The 20,645-nt window shown below is 46.7% G+C and overlaps 1 protein-coding gene across 14 annotated transcripts in view; it reads right to left on the reverse strand.

Annotated features, from left to right (window-relative positions):
* ARHGEF9 (Cdc42 guanine nucleotide exchange factor 9) overlaps positions 1 to 20,645 on the reverse strand; it is a 235,122-nt gene that overhangs the window by 57,427 nt on the left and 157,050 nt on the right. For all 14 annotated transcript variants that reach the window (XM_076347465.1, XM_076347470.1, XM_076347463.1 and 11 more), the window contains 3 exons: positions 11,274 to 11,465; positions 3,829 to 4,008; positions 1,173 to 1,405 (listed from right to left, as the gene is read on the reverse strand). In XM_076347465.1, coding sequence (XP_076203580.1) covers positions 1,173 to 1,405; positions 3,829 to 4,008; positions 11,274 to 11,465 — 605 coding nt within the window. The remainder of the gene's footprint in view (positions 1 to 1,172; positions 1,406 to 3,828; positions 4,009 to 11,273; positions 11,466 to 20,645) is intronic.

Consider the following 20,645-nt stretch of genomic DNA (forward strand, 5'->3'; position numbering starts at 1 on the left):
CCCTTGTGTAATCACACTGTCCACATCCCCTTTGGTATTGCTACCAAATAACTCAGAGAAGGTCAGTTTAAACACAGACCTCTTCTCTCTGAGGCTGCTTATGTCTTCCCATTGTAAAGCCGCATCTGTAAGTACTGTGGGGACATCACATGGCTGGGAAGGAAAAAAAGCCACAACATTTGGGATCCTAGAGCTGGTTTCTGATACCCTAATGTTCCCATGAGTCCACTCCAAGTTTGGTTTGGTCTCATTATGAAGGGAAAACCAGAAATTTGATCTGGAGCCAAATGCATGTCCAAATTGGTGATTTTGAACCGGGCATTCAGCTAGTATGAATCAAACTGGTGAATCAGGTCAAAGCAAATCAATGCATCTCTTTGCTCATATCACGTCTCTCTGCACTTTTAGAGCTGGGTTTGGGGAAAAACAAAAAAATCAAACACCTGCAGAAGTTTCTGAAACATCTGTGGGTTTTTTTGTTCTCTGAAGCACTTCCTTTTAAATGGGTTTTGGAAAAAAAAAAGAAAATTGGCAAGCCAGGAGAAAATCTTCTTTAAGGGGGCCTGATTCTTCTTTCACCTTATTTTTATAGCAGTATATTGCAAGTAATATCATAGGTATTATTCTTGATTTACATCAGGTCAGGGAGTCAGGTTGATTTCACTCAGCAGCAGCAAAAGAGATCCTGGAAATTTTGGGAAGCAATCAAACTGCCAGGTGCTCCTCTGAACCTACCCAATGGCAAAATCAGAGATGGAATCAGGCTGAAAAGCAGAGCAGGTTCTGAATTCTCCCCAAATCTGAACATATTCAGGTTTGAGTTGCGGATCCTCTACTTGCTATGTGCTGAGGTCCTCTTCAGGATAAAGGAAGGAGCCTTTCTGACCACGGAATGCTAATTAGGTAATTTTTCTCGTGTAACCGGTAGCATCAGAAAGTACATCCAAGGGTAATTAGTTCACATGTCTGATTGTAACAGAGATGAGTTTGGCTCCATTGAGAATCAGTGCTTTGAGAAGCTTTCTAACTGTCTGCTGAACCTTTGCCCTGCTTCAATTTGTACAAGATGTCATGAAGAGAAGAGCTGGACAGAAAAAAACCCAACCCCTGTGCAGAGGCCATGTGAAGAAGCAGTGAGCAAAATCCTTCCATGTAGTAAGAGATCGGCGTACCTGTGATCCTGCGCGGTGTACTTCAGCAGCTCTGCGAGCTGCAGGGGGTATTTGCAGATCTTCTGCACTGGCGTCAGAAGGAAACCGTCTATGGCAATATCAATCATCTGCTGCAACAGACGACACGCTTCGAAGAAATGCTGGTACCTGCTATCTTTCATCAGCTTGGAAAGCTCCATGCATGCATCCAAATGATTGTTACAGTACTCCGAATAGATCCAGAAGCCATCTTGCTGTGAGAGGCAGGAGAAAAGGGGTGCACACAGAGGGGAGTACACGTCAGACAAGTGCCGCGAGCAGTCAGCCACCCGACTTGCCAACAAGAACACATTACAACTAAAGAAGAAAGAATACCCCAAGCAGGAGGAGGGAGGACTGATCCTAGAGCACTTTTCCTGCTTGGAAGAGGTGCTGCATGGTGGCTCTGGGGGAAAAGGGAGGCAGAGAGGGACCTGCATACCGACACATCGCTGAGGTCTCTGTAGGTACAGGGTGTGTTAAAGTGAACCCCTGCGCCGCGTTGTGGGTGTTCTCAGTTTCAAATTGTGCGGTGGGGTTTTCTTTTTAAAAGGTAAAGGTAGAACCAAGCAGAGCTCTGGCCTTTGATAATACAAGAAGACAACCTTGTCATTTCTAGAGCTCTTTCCCTGAAAGATCATGAAGCACCTGGCAAGTGTTTAGGAGCTGGGTATATCTGAAATTCCCTTTACCAACAGGGAACCCAAGGCACCAACCACTGTGTGGATTTCCCCAGGACCAGAGAGCCACAAAACACCAAAGACTGGAGAAACAAAGAAAGAAAAAAAAAACCCCTCGCACGTGTGCCCACCGACCCTTTGCACTGGTCTAACAAGTCCTTTTGTGCTAATTTTGTCAGAATCTCCTTTTTCTGCCTTCACTGACCACAGATGGGGCCATGGCAGTTCGTCACCCTTAACTCAGGCTTGATTCGTGTGGGCCACACGGACGAGGCAGACGAAAGGTCAAAGAAAGATTACACTGGGAGAGACAGACGCAAACTGACTGCCCAATGTCACATATTAAGACTGTAGCTGAGACAGCCCAGATATAAGCCCAGGTGTTGTAGGTCAACAGCCTGAGATGCGACATCAGGTTGTGGCCAATGCCTCACAAACTATAGGAAGGACAGATTCTTTTTTTTTAAAAATACACTTGACCAGCAGTTCTTATTTCTCAGTCCCGTAAGGGCCCAAATAACCTGCCTTTCTGGGAATAGGGGAGTCCGGTTTCCTTCCCATCCCCACAGCTGACCAAGAGCCAAGCACTAACACCTCCCTCTTCCTGAAGCAGCCAAGGAACAAGATGCTCTGCAGATCCATATAACAGGATCTTAATGTTCTCATCCTCAGTTTCCCCAAATGGCTAAACAGGGATAATTTATCAGGAGTTTATTAGCGAGCCTTTAGCCCCTCTCTGATGACAGATAAGTGTCAGATATTCCTCTGAATAACGGTAGTAATTCTTACTATTGTCACTATAAATGAATTGACAGCACAGCCTCAAGACATGAAGTTTTAGCTACTGATTCTCACCAAGATTTCTTACATCTTTTTAGCACAGAGGTGGAATACGATGCTGCTTTGGAAGCAAGCAGCAGAGATTGCAGGCTCTTGATAAAAATGAGCAACGTTAACGCCATCATGCAACTTCTCAAAAAGAAACCTGCTTTTCAATTAGAAGACCAATGAAGCTTAAGAGATGCGGTGAACCTTTTCAGGGATGCCCTGCTGAAGTTTCATGGATGTCTATCAGAAATTTCTCTATTAAGAAGCGAACTGTTGCCAGCTCAGCCCTGACTGTAAGTAATGAGGTAACACATACAGGATCTGCATCCCGGGTTGGAGCACCTCATACGTAAGCTCTGATACAGCACTTCATTCTCCCTAAAGGAAAGCCTAGAACTGCAGGACTATAATTTTCTTGACATTTCCTGACATCTTTACAACACTGGCCAATTTATCAGCTCCTGTAGTATGTGGCTTATGTAACAGTATGATGGGCTGGGCAAAAGCCTCCAGGACTATATTGTCAGCTAAAATGTCCTGTTCAGCGTGCACTTAGCGTGAGTGAGTATCTGCTGCCCTGCTGCCACCCGGGCAGCAAGAAGCACTAGCTGGCACCTCCCCACCCAGCCCAGCAGCTCCGCAGGGGAAGGCAACTGAAGCTGCGCGGGTTTTTCATCCCTTGCAAGTGCATCTCGGTGCCACAGCGTGTTTGCTCTCCTCTACTTTTTTTGTATAATGCACAACCAAGGCCTCTTTTTACTCCTCTGGACTCTCTTACCTCTTCCAACCTTCTGGTCATCCATGACCTGATTAGGATGGCCTGCGAGTGGGTTTAAGTTCTATTCTGAAGAGCAAAAGAAGGTGGGCAGTAGGTGAGGGACATCGCGCCTACATAACATGATTAAGGGGGGATGTGAAAAGGTGTTGGGATTCAGATGTACTGGGGGGTTATCCAACTATATCCTTCACTTCAAATTCTCCCTTCTCTGCATCTCACAAAGTAAATGGAGGGCCAAAAGTTATTCTGAGTGGTTCTTGCCTCCTGACTTTTTCTGCTACTCCTCTCCCCCAGCCCCCGTCCCCCAAAACCAACCCCAAAACTCCCAAACAAAAATGCCAGATTAACTTACGTGTTCAAGGAAACATGGTCCAATTTCACTGAGATGGGGGTCCTCGTTGTTGTACTGTTTCTCCAAGTCCCGGACAAAACCCATCTGAAATCTGTAGATATCTTCGATGTTACCAAAGATGATTTTTAGCTGTTCATCACTGAACATATCCCTCCTCTTCCGGCACTGCTTTAAGTAACCCTGTAAGGAGTAAGAAAGAACAATCCATAAAATAACCCAAACACTTATACTGAGGCTGCTTCCAGATTACTCTTGAGAAAGGAGCAAGTAAAAACAAAATCAGAAAATGGCTCTGAAAACAAAATCCAGTTGTTATGACATGACAGTCTCCATCAACTCCTGCCTATGAGTAAGCATGCAATACACAAAACACACCCTGAAACACTACGAGTTCTTTTTTTGATAGGCAACATCTCATTTGCAACTGCTGTTCCCACTGCAACCTACAGCAGACCCACAGCACTTCTCTTGCTAAGGACATGCCAGACCCAGTATGCACAGGGCTTCACAGCCTGCGTCAGGAGATGCTGGAGACGGCCTGTGTGCAGTGCCTTGGGAGGACAGTGCTGGGTTCTGCCTCAACGTCCCTCAGCATTTTGCATGAACCAGTTTTGCAAAAGGAAGGTTCCCCAGAGATCTCAAGCAGCACAGCCTGAAACAGCTCTGTCCCTACCTGTGCTGCAAAGAACAGCAAAATTTGGCTCCAAAGAGGTGTGTTACAGTATTGTATGCTTGTTCCTTCAATAATCACTGCCTCGCAATACCCAATATCCAGGGTAGCTCCTACAAACATTGCTGTTTCCATGTCTTCTTCAGTGGCACGTGGCATTACAGAGAAAACTGCAAGGGGCTGCCTGATCATCTGCCCACTCTGATTTCTCCTTTTAGCCATGGTAATCAGGACAAGGAAGCTGATAATCATGCTGAGAAATACTCTATTAACGTCTGGTTGCATGCCCTTGGTCTAGGAAGAAGGTATGGAGGGTGTAACCATCCTAGCTGTTTCAGCACCAAGTGAAATGTTGAAGGAAAACACTCTTCAAGCGTTCCCTGACTTGGGAGGCAACATGGTTTATCCCCCCCATTATTCATCTTCCTGAGTCTGAGACAAAAGCGGAAGGGCTGTTGTGCTGTGAGCGTCATGGTGGTGAACCCCAAAGGCGATGCAGTAGGTCGGGTAGGTGTTTTGGCTTGCCCGAGCAAGGGAGCCACAGTGGGAGCAACCCGAGCTGCTGATCAATACCATCTAGAGGAAAGCAGCATTATTTTAATTTTGTTTTCTATACCCTCCACTCCATTAGCGCAAATATGCTATTCCAAACAGTGTAAAACAAGGGAGAATTTTTCTGCCTTTTTCTCAACTATCGTCTTGCATTGCTTTTCTTCCTTTTTTAAGTGGGACCAGAGGAAAAGGCTTTGTACCCTTCTCTGCACAAACATCAGTCTCCCTTACTGAGTCTGTAGACATTAAAGTCAGATGGAGAAAGACGGAGGGAGAACTAGGATGCAGAGAGTTTAAGGAAATTCTCCAAAATCACAGAATGAATCTGCAGCAGATTTGGAAACAATTCAGATCTCCTGCGTCTCGGTCCAGTGCAATAATAAAAAGATCCTACTTGCTTATTCTTCATCTGCCCGTGATACCCATTGGTACTGAGCCTGAGCTTAGCTGGACATCATACGAACACAAATCGGTAGGCAAGCACTGCTCTGAAGACCTCCTGACCTAAAAAGACTGAATGGATCAGTATTCTGGCAAAGAGCGTAACACACCAAGTTCTGTCTGCCTCCCTGTTTTGCCGACCCTGCCTTATCCATGAACTCGCCATCCTGGCTTCAGCTGAATCATGAGGACTTCTTCAAACACGCCTGCCTGAAACACATGTGGTCCAGGGGACAGCGTGACACATGGGGGCTCTGGATGCCTGGGCTGAATTTCTGGCTCTGCCACCGACCTGTGTGACATTGAGCAAATCACTTTGTCCCTCCTGTGCTTCGCCTGTCTGGATGATTTAGACTAGAAACTTTGCAAGGCCAAATATCAGATGCTATGCTGGCCCGGTCTGGACTGTGGCCTCTTGACCGAAAAGAAATAACATGGGGGTCATCATGAGATGACTTTGCCTGCCTTTATTATATAGGAAGAGAAAAAAATGAAGGGGAAAAAAAATATGCCAACAGCTCCAGTTGAATGGCTATATTTGGGAACTCTAGATGCTTAGTCACACAGACGAACCGCCAGCTGGTGACACGCAGCTGCTGGTCCACAATGCGAACTATTGCAATGCTATAATAAACTGTCCTTCAGCCTCACCATGTGGTTCCTGGGAGGGACAACTTCAAACAGATGAATGATAAATGCAACTTTGGCCGACCTGGCAAAGAACCAACCTCTGCGATGTCCAGCTTAGCTAGAAGGACGCCGTTACCCTGAATTTGCTGGCTCTTTCAGCTGGGAAGCTTGGGTTATGGAATACGTTCTGCATTTACTAAATCTAGGTCTCTCTTCTTCCAGGAGCTACTTGATGACTCATTTCCCTGGGTTTCCCCCTCTCATTTTTCAAGGCCAGGAGGAATGGGAGCAGGCTGGTTCCCACACTGCAGGACAGTTGCAGGGCAAATAAAAATTCAAACTAGCAAGGAATAATGCGGAATATGTTTCCATGCTGCTTTTCAAGTTTACCTGCTTATCTCAGAACAGCTTTCAACAAAAAAAGAAAAAAGATGTGCACCTGCCCACAAGGCCAGGCTCTTTTTGACACCGGCTTTCGTGCTAGCAGCACTGAATGACTGCTGCAAGCCGTTTGTATTAGGACCTTTGCCCCGCTGCACGCTGCAGGCTGCCTGCAAGCCAGCCGCCCCTCTCGCATACTGTTCTGTGAAATCAGTCACTGGATGATTTATGTGAACATCTTTCAGCCCTGGGGTTGCTATTGGCTGCGACTACCGTCTTGAATATTCCCCGTCCTCCCTGTGCTGCTTCATCACTTTGCCTGAGTCACGTGTTTCAGAGAAGCTGAAGCAGCACATTTCTGTACAGGCACCTCTAAAACCACGAGGAAAATATAAGAACGCACGGAGTTCCCAAGCCTTATCCTCTATCCAGCTTGTGCACTTGGATGGTTGGTTTCCAGCACAAGCCAGTGAAGGGGAGACCGAAGATTTATATATAATACGCAGCAAGAGCCAGCTAGAAGGCTGCTGCATAGTTTTTCCAGTAAATTTACTTCTGTTACATAAAACAATGTCATCTTCCTTCTGCTCATCCCGTCAGGTTTGCTCAGAGGAGGGAGAGCTGACTGATGAGCAGATGTTGGAGAGTGTTTTGCTCAATGAATACCTAAAAATAGCTGTCAAACTGTCTCTTTTTAAAATACTTTTCCATGTAGTCCATGAAGTATAGGCCAAAGTTGGAAAGTATTTGCAGGAGGTTAAGTGCTAAGTTTTCTCCACCCCAGAGTGTGTTTAGAGACAGTCAGGACAGGTGGCCAATCCATCCGCCCTCCTTCTTGTCCGGCTGAGAGCAAGGTGAAGGAGAGAATGAGGAGACGATAGCCGCTGCAGGCTATAACTTCAAAGGCAGTTGTGATGATATTCCAGTTTCTTTCCATCTCTGAGCCAGTTTGGGGGTTGTCTACACTGTCCTGTAGACCATCCCTCAGTTTGGACCAGCACCATTTGGGCTATAAAAATATTGTTCTCTAGAGCAGTGCTCACAGCATCCAGCTGAGCGTTGTGCTGATATGCACATAGCAAGAATAAGCACAAGAACAAAGCTGAGGCTGTTTGAATCGAAAAGGAAAACTAGAGCCGTGTCTGGTCCCAGGCAGTCAGGACTCTAAAGCACTTATTCAAATACCGGTCTACAGCAAGTACTGAATGTCAGGCACTGTGATCGCACTGGGGCCCACCTAAAATATAAAATGAAGTCCTGCAGGAACGCAAGCCTGCTCCTCCAAAGGGCAAGAAGCAGCCAGCTCCAAAACAGAAAAACGAGGTGTGCACAAGCAGGCTGTGAAACACAGCTACAAATTGCACGTCGGGGAATACGTATATGTAGTACATATATCGCCATTGATCCAAAGAGCTTTCTGCAGAGTCGCCCTCCAGTCTGCTATCCACAGATGAGAAACTGGTCATACAACGGGGCCAGCAGCTCCTCAGAAGTGGTCCTCTGAAGGAGGGCCACATTGCCGCCAAGGTTTTATGCTGCTTCGCTCCGAGGCAGCACAAAAAAGTGTTTTTTATCCATCTCCGAGAATGACTCAGGCTAATGCCATCCAGACCACGTGAAAACTTGTCCCATCAGCTCTGCACAACAGACTCAGCTTGACAGCTAAGATGCAACAAGGATGTTTTCCACACGGCATTCAGAGCTGGGCTGGCACCAAAGCAAAGCTTAGGTGGAATCCAGTCAAAATTATTAAAAAATAAATTCAAAGTGAAATTACTTGGAAAAGAGCAAAACGCAGCACTGGAAGTTGGCTGGCCTTTCTAACCTCCCACCCCCAAATTATTCATAATACAGAGGTTTCCTTTGATCGCCCAATTGCCTCACTGTTCCCATCCAAGCTCTGTCACTTCTCCTTCTAACACCTCCTTAAATTTAGCCTTGTCTTCCTAACCCATATGCTGGTCCAAATCCTGCTCGTTTCTCAAAGCACGGCACCCTGCTCTTTGTAGGCCTCCTGCGTCTCGTTATTCCACCCGCGCTCCCCACTGCACACTACAGCTCAAACCACCTTCTTGGCCCTCTGCTCTCATCGAGGTACCTGTCCTGACCGAGCACCTCGGCTGCTCTGCCGGTGTCACTGGTGCCACATCACAGATAGATCCTGCGTCCTTCTGCATCTTCCCAGGATCAAACCCCAGGTGCAGGGGGATATCTTTTCAAGCCTGGAGATGGCCATGCATGTATGTGGTGCTTTACAGGACAGCGAGTGAGCAGCGCTGCCTGCCAGTAAGGCTGGCTATTGCTACCCATTATAAAAGCCTAGTTTTCAGTAGCTTATTATTTTTCTAAGCTCTGACTGCTAAGCCTGAAATTCCTATTGCAGGATATTTCCTTAAGGCTAAATTCTTTTTTCTTTCTTTTCCCCCTGGTGATATTTCAGAATAATGATCCATGCACTCCTGATAACGCAGTCCAGGGAAAACTCCACTTCTTACCCCTAATAAAAATCTTCACAAAAGTGTTTCACCAAGCAGCAGTCAGTCCTTCATACTCTAAGCAAGGGCACCACAGCAGCAGTCGCCAGGGCAGTATGGCTTTGCTGTGATGGGGAATTCCCCTCCAAGCCAGCTGCTTCACGCAGGTCTTGGCTTGCACAGGTAATTTTCATTCTGGTGCTGGCTAGCTTGTGAGCTCCTAACTTGGCAGGACTAGTGCCATGGGTATTATGAATAATAACACGGTGTATAATAATATAGTAGCAGGTTGTGGAAATACATCCTGAAGCAGAAAAGAGCAACTGGAGGGCTCTTAATCACCTAGCAGGGGCTACGGTCCTCTGATAACAACCACACATCTTAAGGCGCCTCACGTATTAGGATTTGTTATTCGTTATAGCTCAGCAACAAGAGTATAACTACACACTGCTGAACTCAGTACTAAATCAGGCTCAACCTTTGCCGCCCAGCCAGAACTCCTCTTTCATCCCCTCCAATACGTCATATCGCTGCTGTTTGTCCTGACACCTTAAAATAAAGAGCACAGGGAAGAGGGGAATTTGCCACTGTCAACAGCACTTCTGCATCTCATCAGCGGTTGTCTGGTGTCTACTCGTTCTTCGGCACAAATAACACCTCTGTACAAATTCATCCAGTAGCGCTGGGAGGAGCTCAAGCCGGCCCACGTCTCTCCGTCTCCAGCCCCCCTCCTCTTATGCACAAACAGAAACAGTCACGTCATGCCATGCCGAAATGCCTGGGATGACTGAGCTGTCTCCGAGCCTTCTCGAGGCAAATGGATTGCTCTGATTAAATTGAGCACAATGAGGCTCTCTCCAGCAAGGGACAGCCCATCATTTTGCAGATAAGAATGCCCATTTCAGTCCTCCTCCTCCTTTAAGAGAGGCAGCTGAATAATTTCCCGGTGCTCTACCTGGATTTATTTCCTCAATACCATTTTGCATCATACAGAGCAAGGCAAGAGCCTTAGAGATCTCTTTCATACCTGGGACATATCATTAGGTGCTGTAAATCAGTGTTATCCCACAGATGTCACCGAAGCTATACCTCTCTGTACCTCCTGAGAATCTGATTTGGCAAAAGCATGGTGACATGGCTGGGAAATGCAAGTTAAGGTTTATTTAGTTTTTCAACAGAAAAGTGCAAATGCAGGAAAAGAAACAATATGTGGAAAAGTTTCTGCAGTTCTTCCCTTCTTCAATGCAAAGCCCTCGGACTGAAATAGCACAGCGAAATTAAGCTCATTTGTTTCCAAATCGAAATCCCAAGACTCTTCCGTATTTGAAAAGCGTCATAGATGCTTTTTGGATGGCTGCTTTGCCTTGTCAATAGAAAAGTAGCAAGTATGAAGGGAGGAAGACATGTTTCTAAGCAGAACTCACAAGGGGCTTCAGCACATTGACTCTGCAAAGACTGGGCACAGGCTCACTAAATCCTAAACACTCAGAGGGATGAGCTGAAAGCCACGGACTTTGATTTTAGTGCTGAAAAACTTCTGCCTCTTAGTGATAAGTATATGCTCTACACACAATGCCCAAGCTGTCCTGCAACACTCTCCGGCACAGCCGTGCATTCTCCTTCCCAAACACCCAGCACCGCATGCACTGCACTTTGGGCTTAGCTTGTGGCACTGATTCTGTGTGCTGCAGGACAGTAAGGGGTTGTAAGGGTTAACTGTACCATAATGAAGAAGAACCAAGTTGAGGATGCGAAGGGTCAGTCACCAAAGTTCATTTGCTTGCCAGTTCCCTTGCACTGGGTAAATGTAACGTACTTCATTTCCCACGGTGAAAACACTTTGCTCTCAGTCTCCCCGTAAGAAAAGGCAAATGGGGGCCCATCCTGAGCCAGGGGAAATTGTGAACCCAGTGTGAAAGACACAGATGAAATGGGTAACTGATTGGTTTAATTACAACCTAATTTCCTCAATCACAAGTTCATAAGTAGATGGCATTGGGTTTTAATTAAGAAGACTGCTGAAGGATCTCAACTTCATCAGTTTTTAGTCAGAGGTATGGAAAAAAGGTCAGAAAATTCTACTTTTAGTTAATACAAACTAAAGGTAATTATCAGATCCAGCAGAAAATTCTCAGAAGTATCAATACTTATTGACAGATGCTGCTCCTCTATTAGACACAGTACTCAAACACACTGCATCTTTTTCCCCCATCGCCCTAGGACAAACCCAGTCCTCAGCTCTCAACAGCCCATCCCGTGTCCTACTGCAGTACCCCAGCGTCACAACCCCCATGTACCTCGCAAATGTCCTTGAGGTGCTTGATGTAGTGGCGCTCGGTGCTCATGATTTCATTGATGACGTTGGCTCTCATCTGGTCTCGGTTCTGAACGGTCCTGCCGAGACAGAGGCAGTCGGCGCTTGGATCCAAATGGCCATTCTGCACATCGCTGGTTCCCTCCTCCACTCCATCTTCTTGGTTTACCCATAGCTGCGAGGAGAAGAGGGGAGAGCAACAGGCTTATTCATAAAACCATCAGGAAGCCAACGAGTGAAAGTAGGCTGGGTCTTGGGTCGCATGACTCCGGGAGATACTGGATCGGACTCCCTCCTTACAGCAACGGCGATGCTCTTGCCAGCGATGCACCGTGGTGTCCACAACAGCTTACAGCCCAGACAGTCCATTTTTACACTGGTGCAACCAGCCCCAAATGGTTCCCCGCACACTGCCAAGTTCCTCTCGTAAGCAAAGGGATTTCAAGTGTTGACAGTTTTTGATCCCAAATACAAAATAATCATGTGGAAGGGTAACTGGACTGTTGGATGCTCTCAAGTGCTCTGAACCAAGATGTACGTACGTAAAACAGACCAACCTAAAGAAAGCTGCAGTTACTGGTGTAAAGCACGGCCTGTCCCAGTTCCCGCACACCATCAGTTGGGGTCTGGCCGAACAGGAAGAAACTTCTGGGAGGAAGGATAAGCCCTTTACAGGTGACTGATTTAGGGAGGTCAAGATACGCCTGGTTCAGAAATCTGAATGAATGTGAACATCAGCCCAGGCTAACCGGGTTGTGGCGCTGAGTTTTCTGTAAACTTCCCAGGCCAGGATTTGTGAATGAGCACTGATTTTCATTTCACAGCAGCTTTCCTCATCATTTCACATGAAGAGCCTTTCCCACTCAGGCAAATGCCCTATCTCAGCATCCTGAGATGGTGATCCCGAAACCGCACTGAGATCAGACCGGCTGAATAAGTCTCCTAAAACCTGGGGGGGCTGAGGGCAGCTTTGGAGGGGGTGCCAAGCACCCCTCGGCACTGAATACTCTAAACTGGAACAAATTACAAAACGCAATGAAAAAGGATCACTGCATTTTCAGCACACTGAATTTTCTTTCCATCATCAAATAAAAAAATATACATTGAACTTGTAAACTAAAAGATAACGCTGCCTCCTAGTCCCTGTGTCTTTGAACGAGACTGTGCTCTGCACACAACATACGGATCAAGTGCCTCCTTTTGTTACTTTTTCCCCCAAATAAAACCTGCTTAAAATAACCCTGATTAATTCAAATTGGGCTCAGCGTAGTTTGTAAACAAACATTAAATAAAGCTTAAAACAGACAGAAATACTGCTATCTTACACAGCTCACCTAAGTTGCCATGTAGATGAAGCAACTTTTCTCCTCAGCATTTAAAGCCCCGAATACTGGAGACTTTCAAACATAAAAATACATCTACCTATAAACAGTGAAACTGTCCACACAAACAGAGCGGCACACGGAAAACAAACTGCATTGTTAACCTGATCTTGCAGTCTTCTTTTCAGTGTTAATAGTTTTTTATACTTTCCCATTATTCAGCTTAAATTTGGTTTTAAACAGATTGTAAAGGGCTGTGTTTCTGTAAATTAGTGAAGTAAAAAACCCTAAACCTGCCCATGCTCCTTCCCTTCTTTCCTAACCGATATTATGTTTTGCTAAACCACTTCTTACAGCTCCCACGTTTTGTCATCCTACAGTGAGTTATAAAGGCCAAGAAGCCGAGATGTTTGAAGAAAACCCATCTCTTCTCTAGCAGAATGTTAATGATGCCGCAAACTTAGGGGATAAAAAACCCCAAAGCAATAAAAAGCCGGACTTTTCACCCTGCTCACCACTGTGCCCTGTGTCTGGGAGCTATCAGGGACTTCACACGAGGGTGTGTAGGGCAGCAATGCCTGTTTAGTTGACAAGATGCCCTCTTTGCTGGCAGTGGGGCAGGACCCGCTGGGGGCATCGACCCTATGCTGAGCGTTGCAGGGAGCAGCTCACCCCAGGCTGTGCTCATGCCATGTCCTGGCAGCACCGGGCACTTTCCAGGGCAGGAAACCCAGTGCAGACCATTTGCCTGAATGAGCGAGTGGCAGAGCCAGGATAGAATCATAGAATCATTAAGGTTGGAAAAGACCTCTAAGATCATCGAGTCCAACCGTCAACCCAACACCCCCATGCCCACTAAACCATGTCCCTAAGTGCCGCATCCACACGTCTTTTAAATACTTCCAGGGACGGTGACTCAACCCCTTCCCTGGGCAGCCTGTTCCAATGTTTAACCACTCTTTCAGTAAAGACATTTTTCTTTGGATGGATCCGGGCATCCTACCTGCTCTGCCCACGCGATCTCCTACCTGTTCCCCACCCTGCACTGCCAACACAGGACCTCCTTTTGCACATCAGGAGACCAGAGGGATGCGCCGAAGCCTGCCAAGGAGGTGAAATAACCCCTCCTGCCACCTCGGCGCTGCTCCCGTTGCATGCAGGAGCGATCCTCGAAGTACAAAGGCTTCATACCTTTCCCCAAGACAGCACAGCCGAGAGTCAATTTAATGTCTTGTGTGACAGAGCAGAGGCAAAACCCAGCAAATACGGCTGTCAGCTCTCGTTTCTTATGTCATGATGCACTCCAGGGGGAAGGGGTGCACCCAGGCACAGAATGGCCGTGCGGCCCTGAGGCACTGGCAGCACCCAGAGTGGCTCGGCTGCGGTCAAAGCAGGGCTGGTCCTAAGGGCGAGCAGCCCTGGGTGCTGCAGAAGGGCATTTCAGTGACCCCAGCCATGTCCAGCTATGCCAGTTTGGACACAGGGAAACCCCTGGGAGATGCAGCATGCCTGGGAGCGGCTCTGCATGCCTTTCCCCAGGTCCTTCCCACAGGATGGGGTTCTCCATCGCAGCATCTGCTGCAAAGATGGACTAGGTCATGTTGTCTCCCAACTGTGGGGCTGCACATGGATCTCTGAAAGGACTTTTTGTAGGATTTCCATCAGCACTGGGAGGCCTGGTTGAGCCCTGGGTCACTGTGAGGGAAGGCAGTGAGCTAGTGATCTAATCGCACCCAAAGATACGGGGATCCAGCCTGCAAAACCCCTCCTGGCACACTGAAACAGATTTCAGAAGAATGTCACTTGTTCAGAGAAACAACCCAAAAGCCAGTTAGAAAACATGCCTCTTCCCAGCAAACCCTGCTCTCTGCTCTGGAAGAGGTTCCAGTTACCTGAGATAGAGCACCACTTCACGTACGTAAGCAGTGTTTTATGATGAAAAATAAACGTCCAAGTGCTGCTTCTGAGTAACTGCCATGCTGGCGCAAGACTGCCGAAGCGACCTTGGGGGCCCATTTACTTACATCAGTGACACTGATTTTAGTGGGGGCTCTGCTGTGAAAACCTGGGGGCCATCCTCAGAAGAGAAACTAGCCTAGACGTGGGAAGGACAGAATTGCATGGGGAGTCCTTTGAGGAATATATCCTTGCGACAGCTTTATTGGCATCCCAAACCAAATATATGTTGAAAATCAAGCAGGACCAATGTAGGTATTAAACCCTGTTGGCTGAAGCTTAAAATAACTTCCCATCCTACCTTCCTGCTACTAGGAAAAGGTATTTTGCAGCTCTCCCAAACCCAACTGGGACAGCTTGTTACCAAGTTTCATGACACTCCTGCCAGTCTGGCAACAGAAGATATTTTTAAAGCTCTGCCTCCTGGAGTCAAGCGATCATGAGAAAAATTTCAATTTTCATTAAAAAAAATAAAGTAGGAAAGATCTAATCATAATAGTAGGGGGGGAAAGCTTGAAAGCATGAATCCTAAAGGCTTTGAAACTCTAAGGCAAATAGCAAGCTTGCTAACTTTCATGATTTCTGAAAACCTCAGAATTTGGTCTGCCTTTTGTGCACTGCAGGAGCACTCCCTGCTTCCACATCTGGGAATCTCAGGAGTCTTGCTTTTTTCCTTAATGAAATTTTTGCTCCTTCCTGCTAGGATTCATGTTCCCAAAAGGAAAAAATTACAGTTCTAGTCTAGATGACTTCAGCTTTAGATTAAAAACAAATGCAATGATTTTATCGCTAACAGAGGAAGCCGAACGTGCCTTCCACCCTGCGCTCTCCAGCCTCAGCTGCTGAAAAGATTAATCCCACTGCACTGTTCAAACACTCCTGCTTTCCGTCTTAACCTCTAAAGTTCTCCGTAATTCAAGCAAGGATCATTCTTCCAGGGGATCATCTGAAGTTTGCACCGTGACTCACAAAAGATGAGGTACATTGGCAGCTCTGCTGCTGACCTTGGGCCAATCACTTACACTGGTGAAGGCTTTCCCCATCTATAAACGGGGATAATCTACCTTACCAATGACATTTTTCATGAATATTTTTGAGGTTGACAGACTTTACATTGAAGCGGAGGGCATAGAAAAGCTTGTGCGTACTTTGAAATACGGACTTAAACGCATCGCTGTGGGCTCGCCGCACTCTTGTACTCATCCATGAGCAACAATTTGGCTAGACAGACCCTTGGTCTGACGCAGTATGCCTGGTTTTGCAACTTCAGCTCTCAAATCCTCTTGTGCCTGTGCTGAGAAGGAGCTGGGCTGCGCTGGGGCAAGGGAAGGCTGCACCTAAAGCGTTAATTGTGTCCTCTGACCCAACACCACCACCCCAAGCCAGATCCTCTCTGCTTCACTGACCTGCTTGCTCAAACCGCAACGATGGTGTGCTGCAGGCGACAGTAAGGTGGAAGAGGCAAACTGGGGGTGACACTGTTTTTTCCCAGTGACTTATTAAATGTCGTATTTAGTTGATTTAGACAATGCTGCAAAGGTTCCTACTTTAGCCCAGTCCACAGTCACCTGTAAGTAGGGTGTTTGCTACGTTTTAGACACAAGTGACTTTCCCAAAAACGCTCTCCTGCCTGAAATGCTTGACCTCCATTGCCGCAGATAGCAGCTGAGATACCACTAATGGAAAAACGGCGCTCTCTTCCCCAGCTTTTCCAATGTGCACCGGACACAAATGCACAGATGTACCTCCCTCCCAGGGCAAATATCTCTTTTTTCACCAAAGAAACTTCAAAACTCTAGTTTTCTCCCAGTTTCACCTTATCTCCCCAGTCTTCCCTGCTCAGGATGGGTGGCTGCCACCCCTGTGAAGCTCCTGTGGGGCTTTCCACAGAGCAGAGATGGGACTTCAGTTCCCTGGCAGCTTGTCAGCTCTGCCGCTCACTTGGATTTCAAGAAGTCTCTCCAGGCTCCTGTCCTGGCCTCCTCAGCAATTAGGGGCTGTGGCTTGGCACAGATGGGGGGTTTGGGATACCAGCCTGAATTACTGCAGCCAATGCCACTTTTTTTTAAAAAAGAATAAATAATAACAGCTGTTCAGCAATCATCAACAACCCTACAATAATAAATCAGCCTTCAGTGCCTTTTTAAACACCTCTGCAATGCAAAAAAGCATGGGCTCTGAAATAATACGGTACTGTGTGGGTCTCCCCCACACCATTAAAAAGGTCCAGCATGCCAAACAATGAAGGCTGCCCTGAGAACCATTTCAAAGGCTTTGCATTAAGAATTAATTAAAAGAAACCAAGAAAAACTACAGGGAGAAAAAAATTCAAGTTGCATAATGCTAGTCCTAAGTGATGTTTCACACTGAAAGGCCACCCTACATGTGGAGAAGAACTGGCTTTCCATGAGGCTCACAGTCCTATTTCAAAATTCAACCCTAATTAGGAAGTCATGACCAGCTCCTGCATAACACAATAATTTGCAGAAGCAGATAGAAGTAAATTATCAAACAAAAAAAAACCCTTTTGCCTAAGGACCCAGTTCTGGGAGCCAGAGAGAGCTGATCATTTCATTGTGCTAGTTAATATTATATGTGATTTATATAAAATCTGTAGAAATGTGATGTATCAATTTGCAGCTATACCCAAATGGTGCATAAAATCACCAAATGGCACCGTTCCAACATTAGCTGACCTGCAATTATTATATATTTAGACTGCTGAATGCATACACTGTATATAGAGGACATTTTACTTGAATAGGCACTGAGGGCTGATAGTCTCATAATAATCAGAAAGCATGATAAAACAAACATTTTACCAGCCATCTGGATTATTAATCTCCTTCCAGTGGATATTCACAAGGACAAAACTAGCAGATAATGTGCCATCCTGGATTCTAGCTCACAATTAAATAATGTGGCAGATTAATGATACAGGCAGATCCTTCCAGAGAGCTGTTGCCATTCCACTGAATCTCTGCTCACCAGCGACTTTATAACAAATACCAGTGCGAGCAGCCCAACCTTCACCAAAATCTGGTCCCAGATAGTGGTAGTACAGTGTCATTAGCCCTGCAACAACTGCAAGGGAGTGCAGGAGACTCCAAGAGCCCTACAGAAATACGCTGCAGCACAGAGCCTCGGGACTGTTTCAGCCACCTTGCCACGCTGCCCTGCTCAGTAGAGCTGCTCCGTGAGCCGCAGGGTTTGCCCCCTCTCCTTTATTCCGTAAGCTGGTGGTTGGCTAGTGCTGTACCCTTGTTTTCAGTCACATGCGTGTATTATATGCGTGCTCTGTTGGACTCTATACTGGATTAAAAAGATCGCTTGCTTATTTGCAATAAAGTAGGGCTCATGGTACAGAGCTTTGCATAAGTAAAACAACATCAGTCTCTGTGTGTCAATCCAGTGATCTGGGCACAGCCTCTCTCTGCCCTCAGGAGAAAGCACAGACTGTCCTGGGCTCTACAAATGCCCAGGAGCAGATGTTTCTCTCTTCCCTGCCTTCAGAGAGGAGATGAAGACCTGGCAGGCCGCAAGAGGCACAGGGATGCTGCCTGTCCTCCCAGCAGCTGCCCCAGCCAGCCCCAGCCTCGCTGCCCTTCTGTGGGCAGGCTGCAGGCATAGGGGAGGTGCGGGACTGTGGTTGGGATGCTGTTCACTGGGAAACACAGACCATCTTCTCCCTGTATCCTCTTCCAGGATGAGGAATAGGACGTTTGGCAGTAGAAGGAAAGGCAGTTGAAGCAAGTTGTTTTTCCCTCCTGGGGTCCTACCACTATTTTCTCCCACAGCCTGAATTTTTCCTTCTGTAAACTGGCTCCAGCCTCACCGTCCTTCGCTTCCCTCCAGTTCACAGGCTCTTTGATATCTTCTCTTTCCCTCCTGCAACTCCCCAGCTTCAGCAAACCCACTTCCAGCTCTTCCTTCCCCTCTAAAACTCTCCATTCCCAGCCCCAGAAGTTCTCTTTACCCAAGGTGAGAAATACTCTTCACTTGTTTCTGGAAAAGAAGAAAACAGCATACTCTATGGGGACAGCTTCAGACTCTCTATCCATGAAAGGTGAATAAAAATGGCTCCAAAGAACGCCCTGTGCTTCCTCCCTCTGTTTCCTGCAGTCTAAATGCACAGACTCCCATGGGCTGCACCTCCACCATGTAGCATGCAGCAAAAGTTGCGTGGACACTGCAGTAAACTGGATGTGCTACGCTATATCCACCAAAATACTGAGTGTTAGGGCTGAGCCCTCCCCATTTCCTAAAAACCAAAGCCCCCCGCTGCGTGATGCTACATGTGACGCACAACCGGGAAGAGCGAAAGCTCAGCTGCTCCAGCAGCTCATTGCAGAAAACCTGCCAGGCCAAGGAAGCCACTGCTTCATTCAGGGGAGGGATCTTTCTTCATGACCAGTTTTGGCAGAGGACAGGGAAGGGGCTGCGAAGATTTGTGCCTACTTTGCCTGATTCAAAGAATGGCCTTAAAACACTGTTTTTGCACCTGCAAGCCAGCTTGTCCGAGGAAGGGCCCAAGTGCCGGCATTTGAACCTTTGGGGATCTGGCGGATGCTGAGCTGTCTGAGTGGCATGAGTTGTCACGTTAACGGCAGCTGCAATTAGCACAGGCAGCATTTGCATCCTAAAATGCTGCTTGACTTTAAAAAACAAAACAGAACAAAACACAATTTGTCTGCAGTGCATCCTGTCGCTGTGGAACGCTGCTCGCGCTGTGTGTGATACCTCCACCAGAAGCTATTTTTATGCTGGATTTGCCACGGGAGAATAAAATCTCCTTTACAAGGCACTGACTGCAGCAGACACTGCAGCACATACCGTTTTGTTTGTCCAACAGGTGAATGCTACTTCAGCACCATCCTCTTTTCCCTGGAAAATCTCACCTAGATGCCACTGCGATTGGCGCTAAGTAAATGCTAATGCCATGACTGCAGCGGACTGAAAAGCAGGTGAGTGACGTGCTGTTGTATCAAGATCCCTACACAGACAATGAGATTTTAAAGGGGAATAAAGGCAGACAGGGCAGCAAGATGTGGCTGGCTCTTGGAACGACACCTGCAATAGAGAGCACAGCCACAACTCCTATGAACAAAAGTTAAGCCCACCTACCCAATAAAGCGTACGAGCTGCTAGGCACTCTGACAGGACTCGGGTTCAGAGTCTCCTACTAAACTGCCTTAAAAGCTTACACCAATTTATCTAGCACTTCTCCTTTAGCAGCAGAAAATAAAGTGGGTCAAAGGCAGCTTTTCAGCAGGAAAATCAATCTAAAATTACAACACTTGGGGAAACCTAGGCAATGATGAGAGAGAACAAGGAGCATTGCTGCACTGCATTTTCTCCTGTGTAAGAGGTACAGGCCACAAAGCATTTATACACCATCTTTGCTCAAGCCTTCGGAGGACCATTACCCTTCATTTCTGCACAACAACTCAACAGTCACTAGGCACTACAAGAAATTGTAGTAAAACCTCCTCAACCCCAGATTTGCTCTTTGGCTTAGCTTAGTAAATATAAGGATGGAAGAGTCACCGCTGTTGAGGTGCGAAGAAATGTATTCTGGAAACTCAGTCTGCCTCTTGGTATCCAAAGAGACTAAGGAGAGCTTTATAACAAAATAAATCCCCTTCTCTGCCCAGGACGGGTGCATTCCGCCATGTCTCTACGGAAAGATTTCACAGCACTAAACATCCATAAGCTTTCATTTTTTTATTTCTTTTTCAGTGGAAATATGTCAGAGCCCAAACACGATGCCATTTGATTTCCTGCGTCTGGAGTGTTTGAATCTCACCCGGGCCATTTTGGAGACTTGATGTTGGGCTCTGCAATCAAAACTTTGTTTTGAGACTTACTGTGTTTTCTAAAGGAGACCTTAAGGTACGACAATTGCTCCATTTGCAGTGCTGGAGTATTATTCTGTGCTGTAAATTCCTCCCTACAAACACTAAGCCTATTTTTTTGAGTGGATGTGGACGCTGGATGTGCTGGTGTGCAAAAACTCATTTGTACCACATCACGTAAAGACAGCCCAAGGCTATGCCATCCACAAAGGAGAGAAGAGC

The sequence above is a fragment of the Aptenodytes patagonicus genome, chromosome 9 (genome assembly GCF_965638725.1).
Source record: "Aptenodytes patagonicus chromosome 9, bAptPat1.pri.cur, whole genome shotgun sequence".
Taxonomy (NCBI): Eukaryota; Metazoa; Chordata; class Aves; order Sphenisciformes; family Spheniscidae; genus Aptenodytes; species Aptenodytes patagonicus.